General features: G+C 40.4%; 1 protein-coding gene across 6 annotated transcripts in view; it reads right to left on the bottom strand.

Moving 5' to 3' along the window:
* Positions 1–12,730, bottom strand: part of tbc1d4 (TBC1 domain family, member 4) — a 34,265-nt gene that overhangs the window by 16,320 nt on the left and 5,215 nt on the right. For all 6 annotated transcript variants that reach the window (XM_038720952.1, XM_038720953.1, XM_038720951.1 and 3 more), the window contains exons 2-11: positions 6,836–6,964; positions 6,520–6,751; positions 5,429–5,646; positions 4,267–4,356; positions 3,743–3,847; positions 3,457–3,589; positions 3,239–3,330; positions 2,969–3,079; positions 1,969–2,091; positions 1,421–1,480 (exon numbers count right to left, since the gene is read on the bottom strand). In XM_038720952.1, the coding sequence (XP_038576880.1) occupies positions 1,421–1,480; positions 1,969–2,091; positions 2,969–3,079; positions 3,239–3,330; positions 3,457–3,589; positions 3,743–3,847; positions 4,267–4,356; positions 5,429–5,646; positions 6,520–6,751; positions 6,836–6,964 (1,293 nt within the window). The remainder of the gene's footprint in view (positions 1–1,420; positions 1,481–1,968; positions 2,092–2,968; positions 3,080–3,238; positions 3,331–3,456; positions 3,590–3,742; positions 3,848–4,266; positions 4,357–5,428; positions 5,647–6,519; positions 6,752–6,835; positions 6,965–12,730) is intronic.

The raw sequence follows: 12,730 nt of genomic DNA, 5'->3' as shown, positions 1-12,730 counted from the left end.
GACAGAGCTGGACTATAACGTGCTTTTAAAAGCCAACTGGTAAAAAAGTGAGAATTCCCAAAGTCCCTTAAAGGAAGATCTGGGGATTGACCCTTTGATAAGCCACACCCCCCGTAGTTACTGTTGCTAAGTCCGAAAAAACTGTCAGACCTGACGGACTTTTAGCACGGTGCTGCCACAGTCTATTACTGCACTCCCCGGAGAAATATTGTCTAATTTTTGGAAAAAACAATCTCAAAAAGAAGCAAACAGTTTTGCAGTTGCATTGTGCATTTGAAGGTTGTATTCAGGCTGTCAAACAGACTCAAACTGACGTGGAAAAAAAATGATAGAAGCTAAAGCCTACTGATCACAGAATAAAAGTGAACCACCATATCACCTGACTACTACTACTATAGAAAGAGGACAACGATATTAAGGATCAACACTGCTCCTGTACAGCTGGGTAGGTCTCTGTTCACTATTACAACCATTCAAAAGCAGAACAGTAGAGCTTTATAACGTTACATTCAGTAGTAAGTTAGCTAGCGTTAGCTAATCAACATTACATTAGGAACAATCCACAGCCTACATTTTTCTGGATTTGTTTTAGGTTTTGGAAAGGGAATAAATCGTACTTCTCCTTTCAACCTCTCTTTGTAGCGACTGTAATTATTACAAGTGCCACAGGAACAGTGTTTGACAACTCCTTTTACATTAAGGTGTGTTGACACTGAAAGCGAATCCAGCGTTTTGGGCGGCTTGATTACATACAAAGTCAGTGCAAAGACGCGAAAGAGGCGTTTGTTGCGAAAATTGCTGGTTCGCGCGAGCAAATTTTTCAATTTCAGTGAGAAATTTGCTTGACGTGATGTTGCGAAAGCCTATCAGCGGTGATATTGTTCAAACTTCATCTGCGGCTTAGGAGCGTTGTTTGGAGAGGACCGGGCGAGCGGTGTAATGACAATCCTCTGGCCGGCGGAGAGCTGCTAAAGAACAGGGAAGTGTACAGGGAGCAGCGCTGCAGCTTTCGGACAAATAAACACCCGTAGTCGGTCTGGATTATGCTCTGACAATTATGCCGTTTACCCGCGGGAGGAGCTCAGAGTGCTTTTATTAATTGAGCTTTTTTTTTTTAATCACAGCAAAGGGTTTACTTTGAGTTCATATAGCTGTAGTCTGGGGGCTGTGTTTATTCGCTTAAAACACGTTGTGTGTGACCACTCAAAATGTCCAGCGGTCAAACTCGCGCAAGTAAAGCGAGGCGAATATTAAATTCACTTTCAGTGTGAACACACCTTTAGTCAATGGAGCGCAGCCACGAAAGTGTTGGACCTCAGTTAGAGGGAGTCCGTTGTGCGAGTGTGTTGTGATTGGCCAGCCGCGTGTTAGGGACGTGGCTTAGCGAAGGGTCAGTTCTCATCCCCCTTCAAGGACTTACCTTTTCAAAACTGCTAATGCTCCCCATGCTTCCCAAACGGCCCCGCATCCGGCTGGCACCCTGGTGACAGAGGTGATGATACAATATAAAATAAGTTCTGAAAAAACAAACCGGTAAATAAAAACATGTTTACACAACCCTTTTTCAGAAGGAGAAGACAAAACGTGCGGTTGGTATTGACAAGGAGGTAGTAAAAAAAAATAAAAATCAACTAGCAATGTATCTGAAAATCTAAAGAAATATTAAGGACAATAACAGATGGCGACAGAGGACTCTCTCTTCCTTGATCTCTCTAGTAAGGAATTATTCTGCTGTCTCACAGGCAGATATGGGTCAATCCAAATCCCCTGGATGACAATGACACAGAAACAGCAACTGATACAAAGAGAGAGCAGAGAGACACATACAGGTACACAGCACACTGGCTATATTCTGTCTGGTTTGGAGAAATAAGAGACAGAGACAGGGATAAACAAAGTGGTAGATAAAATAACAACAGGGGGCAGAAAAAAAACGTTCTAAAGAAATCCCTCTCTTCTCAGACCCACCCTTGCAAGGATGTTCTCCAGAGAGCTGGTGAGGGAGGTGCGTGCTTTATTCTTGAGAATATCAAGTTTGAAGCGACTACTGGTGGCTGTGGCATCTCCTGATGATGGGCAATTTGCTGCATTCTGTCAACAATGGACACAAAAAAAGTCACCACAGAGATTAATTAATAAAAATGTGACTTTCACTGAGCTTTCAGTATACAAGCATACAGTAGCAAACCACATGGCCCAGAAAAACATTGGGTCTGCTGTTGGGGTTCTGCCATTTGACTGATAATATTTAACATACAATCCCTCATGATAGATAAACTTTAGTAATAATCTCCAACCCTTTCATACTTCAGTGTTCCCTCAGCACTGTATGGAATGTAACACTGATTCAATTGATAACCAGCTTTAGTCTTCTCCAGGAACATTGGGAAGTGATGAACTTTACATTTTATCAGCAGCAAAGAGCTAAAAATACTGAGCTTTTTGCATGAATATCAGCCATCACAAAGAACTACAGTTCTAAAACATTCTATGCAACCTGACAGTCACTCCCAGAAAACTGGCCAATAAAACATCACCAATAAAAAAAAAACCTAGGGTGACTTTTTGGAATTCAAGGACTCAAAATTCAAGGACTGCTGATATATCAACACAAAAATTCAAAAGAAACCTTTAGGATAATAAGTCTTTGTATATAGAAGCGTCCAGAGGGCTGAGACACATTAAATTCTGTGCTATTCCGCATAAAATTCATTACTTTTCAGAAACCTTCACGGTCTGAATGAACTTTTCTCAAATTTCAAGGATGTTAAAAGGCACCTGGGAACTTTTTAGCCACTCACACTAAACCCTAGTTGTTTCTTGAGTTCTTTAGTAAAGTTGAACTAAAAGCTCAGAAATAAATCTAGAAATGGGTTCATCTCTGCTCTTGTGATATTTGAATACAACTTATGCAGTTATTATTTTTAAACGATTGTTTCCATCATTTACAGGGTCTACAAGTGTTTACCTGAGGGGCCTCGCCGATGTGGAGGTGGGACTTTTGTTTGGTTTCACAGAGCTGTCTCAGATGAAGAATCACCAGCTCATTCTCCTCTTGGTCTGACCCGGGCTTCAATCTCTGCAGATATGGATACACAAACACTCAAAAAACACTGCTTTGAAGCAGATGCAGCTGTAAAAATCAAGTGTTTCTAGATATCAGTCCCAAAACTGTTTATATGTCATGTATTCTTGCAGATCATAAAGTGTGCTTTCTCTAAGCGGAGCCAAACCTTACCTGAACTCGCTCAAAAATCTCAGCCTGCTCATTATCAGTCAGCTGGGAGAGATATTTTTGGATGGCTAGCTTTGCTCTGGGTGGGTAGAGACCTGGAAACAGAAGAGGAAATAAGAAGGCTCTTTTATGTTGCTTTACCTCTGAGAAACAGACCATGCATCAATATTTTCATGGGTCAAGCCAGAGAGACGGATGTGTGACTGAGCTTCCTGGCTCACCTTCAATTCGCTCGCAAAGCTTGTGCAGGTCATGCATGGGGCAGGCTTCACATAGCTGGATCTCGGTCTTGTTGCTCTGTAAGGTTGCTGCTGTAGTGAAGGCCTGCTTAAGGGTCAGCATCACCTCATCAACCTGACACAAACAGTCATGGGCACAAGACAAGCATGTACAACGCACACGTACACACAGACAGACAACACAGACAGGCTTGTAGGGATTAAAATAAAAGTATTGCCTTAACAGCAACAGCTAAAGTGATGAATGTACATGTATTGTGTGTCTCACCAAGGACTCAGTGGCACACTGGAAAACGTAGCACACATACTGATTGGGACCAGACTCTGATTGGTCCCGACAGATGAATCCAAAATGGTCGGATTGCTTGATACCCTGCATCACAGTCAAGACAAAGAAACTAGAATAAATCACAGCAATGGAAGACTTTTCCATCTTTGTATCCAGTCCAGCAATACAAAAGATAACACTGCAACTACATGTCACTGACACCATAATGGCTCTTAATTAGTAAAAACCACTTTGCTTGTACTAGACCGTGTATTATCTTGCCTTTTTAAAGAAATTGGACTGCATCAGGAAGTACAAAAAAGAACATATTACTGCATCACTGATGAAGATGTGATTTTGAATCAAATTAAGGCCTGCTGTACTGTACAGACGAGCATTAATGCATTCGATGTCTGGAAAAGACATGCGTAAAATTAGTCTGAGCTCATTCTATGGCTGGGACTGTGGCAGAGACAGAAGAGAGAGGCTTTTAGTGTAAATACAGCAAGTAAAAATAAACCAACCTGACAGCAGGATGAGATATCTTTGAAGTTCTTCTCCAGCACCACGGTTTTACTGTCAGGACTTATGAGGTTTACTTCAAAACGCCCAACCTGTAAAACACAAAAGTATACTGTAGTCAGACAGATTCATGCAAGAACACGTACAGATTTATAAAAAAGTACTTACACGAAAGAATAATATTGTCTTAATGTTTTCAGAGCATGGATATAGCTTGAGGCAAAGATAATCTCAGTGTAAAGTGCAAGATCTGTGACTATTCTGAGACCCATTCAATGACAAACAGACACACTCACGCACTCTCAAAATCAAGGTCAACAAGTCTGTACCAACGATTTTTCCCATAATTGACTGCTGTGTGGAGTATCATATTGAGCGATGTGCTCTAGTTTTTAAAATTAGCTTCATGAGGAAATGGGCATGCTGTTTGAGGAATGGCAGCTGGCTGGCTCTGCAGCCGGCATGCTTTTTGTAAAGTAGCGGCCTTACATTGACACAGGACTATCGCTGCAGTCACAAATTCTACTCAGGAGTTACAACCTCTTTAACTGAAGCAGTAACATAGGGCCAAGCCAGTCTGAACATCATAACTGCCAGCCCTATGCACATAAAAATGATTTGCAGTAGCAAAAGGGTTCAGAGTCTGGACTAAATGCAGAGAGGGTGGCAAACAATGACAAACGGAGTGAAGCAAGCAAGCATTTGGGTTTCTGGTGTGACAGATGGAATCAAGTTCTTCAAGACAAATTATGACCTGGCGGTAGTGAGTAACAAAAACATCCATCCATCTCATTGACAAAGGCAATTTATTTAGAGCTCTGTCCATAAACCTAACATCCACTACAACTTGGAGTAAATCCAAATCACACAGCGTTCCTTTCCGTTCACTGCAAATTACTGTAATTCAAATATAATAGATCCCTTGGTCCTGGTCAGGCACTTGAGTGCATACTAAGCCACAGGTTTAAATGAGAACAGTGCCGTTATGATAAAGCTCCTCTGTCCTGTTTTCTACCAGTGGACTGGCCATCTGGAAACAGAGATAAGAAACGGAACCTCTGAGCTTCTGAGCTTATTCTGAAACCAAGACATCAGCAAAAGTACAGCACATATTTACTTTTTTATGGAAATTGGCAGCACTTTTCTTTATCAAATTTCTTCTACCTGGAAGAGCATGGTGCGGTTCTTGTCTGCATCAGACGGTTGAACATGGTTTGGTGCGCTGGAGTGTCTGCGGCGTGTGGGGCCCATGACGATGCCTTCCCCCGGCTTCCTCTGCAGACTCGCTGCCAGGCTGCTGCAGCGTGTACGGAACACGTGAGGCTCCTCAAATCCAGAATCCTCCAGGATGCACTCTGGGAACGCTCCACGCAGGCCTTTACCTAAATAGATACACACCGCTATTTATTTTGACTAACATACCAGACACTTTTAGCCACTATTCTTATTGGTGTAGTTGCATCGTATTATCGATTTTAACCATATATTATCTTTTTTTAAATGTATTTATTATTTATTTAGCAGGGTCAACACACAATAAATGTATTGGACCAGATATAGCTAAAAGCTCATTTTTCCTGAGGGCAACTAGTTTTACATTTACAAAATACAATACTAAAAACAATTATATGAAATTATAATATATACTAACAATAGTACAATAATAATACCACAAATTATAATATATACCTCATAATCCCTGAACAATGCTGTTTCTTTATTTAGCATTACATCTTCTACATGAATAACCAACTGGTGAGGATGCTGACTTTTTGCATGGGATATGTAGGTTTAGCCTCAGTCTTGTAGCATGATATCAAATATGTCGACATCAAGTAAGTTACATATCTAAGACTCCTTTTACCTGATTCTTCTGGAAGGACATCGCTGGCCACATATGCTTAGGTGACAGTCACAGCTCACTGTCTCTAAGACTTGCACAATACCAAGCAGCAACCTCTGGTGCTGAAAAATGAAACCATTCATGACAGCTGTGCGGGGGGGCGAATTTTTATATAACTTCGCCAGCTAGAAATTACATGCCCGCTTTTGTGTTCCTCTGTATAAAATGGAAGACTCACTGTTGTCAAATTTACGAAGAAGTAGTAAGTAGTAAATCTGCCGCCATTCTAAACTGCACGTGTTGTGCAAGAACAGAAAGTTTGAGGTGGACTTAGCGAGCGGTCAACTGTGTGATTGTGTGTGACTAAAGAGACTGGCAGATTCAGTGTTTACCTTCTGCATGAGGCCCTTACCTCCACTTCCAGTCATGTCCTCCACTCCAGGGCCTTCTGGTTTTTCTATACTCTCATTCAGAGCAGAGGAGAGTGGGTCTCCCCCCATGAGGAACTCCACAGAGGCACTCTCTGCGGACCCTCGCTGACCGTTGAGCAGTCGCAGGCGCTTGCGTTCAACTTCATGCTGACGAAACTTATCAATGCAGTCATCAACAAGGGTGGATGGAGCCTTTTTGTGTACAACTGTCACCTGGAAATTTATTTAAATTCAGCTGCATTCATTCTATTATCTTATCAAATGACAACACTTCATGTTTGAAGAGTGCATTTCTACCTTGCCACAATAAAGCACTTCAAACTTCTGGGAGTTGTAGAAGGCCTCGTCAGTTTCCTGTTTGGGCTTGGTGTCTTCCTTTAGGGCTGATTTAGAAACCTGGCGAATGCTGCTAATCACCTCAGGGACCTGTAAGAAAGGAGAGTGGAATGAAGGGACTAGATGAAAGGAAGACATTAAGGAGGAAAACCATTCCAAAAGAGAACTTGAAAAAAAAAAAGAAAATCACCAGAGCAGGTTTTCTCTGCAGCTCCTCCTACAACTTAAAATGAAAATAACATCAACTCAACACAACTGAGACAGAGACAATTGCAATAATACACATTTCAATAACCTTATTACCTCAAAAGACACTGTGTGATTAGTTCCCAGTTTCTATAATATTAAAATAAAAAGCCAAAATAAAACAACTTCTACACCTCACAGCATATCAACACAGGTGTTCAAAATTCAACATCAAATCACAACAACAGTTACACACTAAAGAGCAGGTCAGACCGACTCTGTGATGAATTTACAGAAGCCCAACAGATAACTACAGAGGCATTAAGAGGCAGAAACCTCATGGCTCATAACCTGTATATACACTACAGACAAAGACACTGTGTACAACCCAGATTATTCTATAACAATACTTAAAATAAAAAGCCCAAAATAAAGACAACTTCTAGCACCTACCACATGCAGGTTGCATACAACATCAGGTGTTCTGGACACAAATGTAGACTCACAAATGCACAAACAGCAATCAACACCAAACAAGTAAGATTGTGTTTAGCTGACAGTTGCAGTTCAACCAAGAACTTGGTTTGATTAACAAATAACCTGACCTGACTTCATGTCATGACTTTAAATAACTCAAGGCTAATAAAACAGCACACCAGATTTGAACTAACTAAGGCTCAACAGACAGCACAAACACTACATTGGTAACAGAAGCAGGCAAGGAGCCAGGAAAACGCCCATACTCTGTGGGACAGAAGACAAAACAGAGGGCTGGAAGAAATCAGAGACTTGAAGGTCACAGAGCCTGTTTCTGCTCCATTGTGTTAGGCACCTGCAGAAATGGCTAGTGCCATGAAAGCAGGAAATCGGCTTCAGTAACTTGGATCCGGGAAGGCCAAATAAACACACTAAGACAGAAAATGTAAGTCTTTCAAAGCACACTCTTAAGCAACACCTGGGAATCCGAAGCCAATCCATCCCTCAGTCTTAAGACACTTTTACAATTGAGATTACAATCATTTTGGCAGACACAACAGGACTGACAGCCTCTGAGTTCCAGCTCTCTAAAAAGGGAGAGTGTCAAGAACCAGGGCCACAGCCAAGGTCAGCCAAATACAGTGTTTAAGACAACAATGAGAGCTAAAACAAACAGTGGCTTCACACACTGCACACATCTGCTATCATATCTGATGTTGAGCAAATATATTTATTATGTAGACAAGGTGGGGAAGTTATGTAACAAAATACATCAGTCTTACTTCAGAGATGTGACCCGAACACTAGCATAAAAGCGGGAGGGCAGACAAACAGGAAAGGAATGATTTTTAGTAAAAATAAAACATCCTGACAAAGTCTATCCCAGCATGCCAGTTTATGTTTGAGACACAGAGATCAAATAATGTCTGCCATATTGCTGCTGTGGTTACATGAGCTATTTTAAAGTCCCATTTTCCAAGTGCCTGCCTTCCCAAGGGTTGAGCTTTGGGTGGCTGGTGACAGAGAGCTGTATTGAGATGAGGAAGAGGGCAGGTGGTGGAGGCGGTAGGTGGTTGGTCATACATACTCAGTCATCTCTACACTCGCACAAAAAAACTCTGACCTGCATAACTGATTTTGTAACTGTTGGCTGGCTCATTTTTCTGGAGTCCTTGAAGACTTTCAGATAATCTTTTGAGATAACAGCACATTTAACATGCAACATAAAATAGGCACAAGATAAATTATGATTAACATGTTTCAGGTTAACAAGTGTGGGAAAAAATGTAGATGGTATCAAACTGGCTACCTTTGTGTGGAAATAAGCACTTCTGCCTTGGAAAAAGCAGTGTTGACACTACAAGGTCAAGGTAATTCAGAGGCCTTGGTGGCTGAGAATCACAGCTGCACTGTCTGATCTGCCACACAATCAGGCCTGTGTCCATATGGTCAGAGAGGAAAAAATGACTGCACCGTCTTCACATTTAAAGGAACTGCTGGATTATGCATGAGTAAGATGACGCCATCTTGTCTGATTAATTATTTGTAGTCAACCCAATACAGAGCCAGTAAAGGTGCTCATTCCTTGGGCAGATACAGGCACAGACAGGCAGAAAGCTGTTAGGGAATAGATGAAAGCCATGTGTTTTGCACTGGAAATCTATTCCACCATATCGTCCCACTCCAACCGTTCTTTAAGCTAGTTTAAACATCTAACCTTTACCCATCATTGCCTGGTTTTATCAAACAATATCAGTGACAGTGGTTGTGATCCAAAGCCTATCTACATGAACACCAGCAGCTTTAGAGCTTAGGAGAAAACAAACATGAGGATTGTCCCCACTGAGCTGGTAGTCCTGAGCACTCTCAGTGCATAGCTCATGTAATGTCAAACCTCCCCACAAAAAGGCCCCAATAACATCTGATCAAACAGTAGCTGGCACATGGTTATACTGCACTTATTGGCAACATTAAAATAAACCACTGAGAAACATTGAGGACCCAACATATACACAATTAGGCCTTATTAGACTTCTTTCAGAGACACATAGGTTATTAGTGTTTTAATTCAAGATAAGGATGGAAACAGACAAAGACAGGTGCCTGCATGGAAGATAATTCCCCCTGTCAGAGCAGACGCAATCCAAGATTACACACTTTTTAAGTTCAAGGTACCCGAATAAATACTGTTGCATTAGTAAACACATCTGTCTTTGTGTGGCAAAAGCTCTCCAAGGATTGGTTGTAATGGCTTACTGTTGTCACGTGTTTGTAGCTGCAAATCACTACAGCTATGATGTCCTCCCAGTTCGTTTCCATCTGCCTGAGGACAAACTGGGCACCATAGTTTAACAAAGTTAATGTCCGAGCTCAACAGCACACAACAAAGCAAGACAAAGGATCTTGTGTCACCTTAACACGGGGCAAGAAGCTTGTATCATAATCCTTTAGTACACTTTTGTTTGCATGAAATAATATATGATTTTTCCCATGGAAGATCTATGTTGTGTATCTTTAGAATGTCATCATAATACAATGTCAGAGGGAGATGAATTATATTTCAATTATTCCCTGAAAACTTATTCAAAAAAGTTTTCAGGGAAGTCAATTCTCTCACATTGTCAACACAGTCTGCCTGCAGGTCACTCCCCTCTCAGAGCAGTTCCACTATCAGAACAGGAAATGCACACAAAAAAATGCAAAATAAAATGGTGTAGACACATCCGGTGGAAAACAATTTTGTCATTCATTTATATTTAATTAATTAGTCAACATACACAAGCATTTTTTTTATATTTGTTGAAATTACAGCTGGGCGATATGGCCAAAAATGTTATCACGATAAAAACATTTCATATTATTCAATATAGATAATTATCACGATAAATGTCAAATCATCATTTCTTTCATGTTTAAAGGCAGATTTTTGCTCCTGAGTGAAAATTTAAGAAACCAGATTTAACCATCTGGTTTCTTAAATTTTCACTCAGGAGCAAAAATAAATAAACGTTACTTTACGCTCAGAATCTGACAAACACTTGATGCCAAAGAGTAGATCACTTCACAAATCTGAGGTAGAACATTCTACTATTGTGACAAAATCTTTTTCAACAAATATGATTACTAAATTCTTTTTCAATCCCTTTTCCTCAACAAAATAAATATTTTAATAGAAAAATTAAGTGCTAATTCATTTGTGATTCAAATTAATTAAACCAAATATTTAGTGAACTTTTATTATATTGTTACTGAGGAAAATTATATTGCAATAATTATCATTATTGTTTTATTGCCCAGCCGTAGTTGAAATTGTCTTTATTGCCTGGCAATAATCAATAAATTAAATGCTCTGATACAAAAATGAAAATAATCTGTGGCATAAAGGTAGACAAGCCACCAATCATTTCATTCAGAACCACAGGAAAAAACACCTACCACAAAACTACATTTAAAACAACAAATAGCCTACCTACATGTGTAAGATTCTGTAATTTGCCTGATTTAGATTCACACATATTGATAGCAGTAGCTATTTTATTGGCAAACATATGCATTCAGAATTTTTCGGATAATGCTAATCAATCACCTACCCTACCCCAAAACAACGGAGAATGCCTTAAATTAAGAATGTATGGTTTTAGATTTTGCAAGAAATGTGATCATGTTCACAGCCACCTTACCGTCCTTGGCTAACCAATGCTAGCACAGGTGTTGATTAACAAGCTTACGAACACCTCTCAACAGCAGAGAATGGAAAAAGTCATGTCTGTTTTTTGATACTCCATAGTCCTGATGGAAATACCAAAGGTCTGCTTTTTGAAATAAGACCTAGTGCAAAGTTGGTAAATAAACAAAATTAACTTTTCATCCCAGCTTGGTTTTATGACCTTATTATGCTCTTCCCCTGACTTGGCTCATTAGTGTGTCCCACTGTCACTGCATGTCACTGAATGACAAACAGCTCCCACAAGACAGCAGAGGGTCAACAAGTGAGAGATTCTACTGTGGTCCAGTGTAGTCCAACAACACCATGACTAGAATACCTGCAGCCGTTGTGGCATTTCTCATAATTGGCTATAATAACTTCACACAAGGCCCAAAGAAAAGAATTGCTAAATTCAATGCCTGCGGTATCAAAATAAAGGATGCTGGATCAACCACATCACACTTTATCAGGCACCTAAAATAGCACAGGGAAAGGTGTGTCACCTGAACACTTAGCAAACAAAATAGCTCAGCATCAGCTAGCTTATGTTAGCTTGTTACTAGCTTTGTAACTAAGGGAGGTTATCTTGATTAGATTTGCGTTCTTGGAATATTTTAAAAAGATGAGCCACAGTTGTTCACATGCTGGCTTTGCCATGACTTTAAAAATTGTCAGGTAATGTAATCATCCACGTTTTGCTGCCACAGTCTGCTAGCTAATGTTAATCCAAGAGTAAAACCATGTTAATTATTAATATCAGGCAGGTTACAGGTTTATTGTTTATCACGTAACGTTACAGGCTTATTACTAGGGGCGTGCATCTTCACTGGTCTCACGATTCGATTCAATTCAGGATGCATCACGATGCATCACCTCAAGGGTGGGAATTTCTCATTCCGAGTATGAGGATAAGATGCGATTGTAAAACGAATAGAACTAACGTTACGCACTTTACAATGCTCCAGCCAAACCACATACACTCCACCTTAGTAATATGTTTGTCTTCAAAGTTGATTATTGTAATCTTGTATTGAGGACCATGGGCCTTGAGAAACAGCATTTCGTTCGTTTGTGTAACGTTACGCGATATGTGGATGAATGACAACAAACCAACTTTACAGCAACCAAATAACATCCTGCTCAGCTTCCAGACCACAGTCTGAAGAGGAGATGTTAGCTAACGTTTGCGCTAACTGCCTTTCTAGTAGGTGGAAAACAACAGACAGACTTTAATAAACGGACACAGTGACCTACACTGTACATTTACAGCCAGACTGAAACGTAGCGCTCATGTTTTCCTCTGCCAACGTTACGCTCGTTTTCACCGTAACCTACTGCCGCCTGCAGGGCCGGCCCTGGGCATAGGCGGAATAGGCAAATGCTAAGGGCGCCGCCCACCCCTTGGGGCGCCCGAGCGCCCAAATTAATTTTTTTATAATTTTTTTTATTACTAATACAACTTAAATATTATGGATTAAAAAAAGCGA

This window comes from Micropterus salmoides, unplaced genomic scaffold (assembly GCF_014851395.1).
Source record: "Micropterus salmoides isolate LMB-PRFRI ecotype aquatic unplaced genomic scaffold, ASM1485139v1 Ms_hic_scaffold_15, whole genome shotgun sequence".
Lineage (NCBI taxonomy): Eukaryota > Metazoa > Chordata > Actinopteri > Centrarchiformes > Centrarchidae > Micropterus > Micropterus salmoides.
Note: the sequence above shows the minus strand (reverse complement) of the source record. Positions and strands in the feature narration are given on the sequence as shown.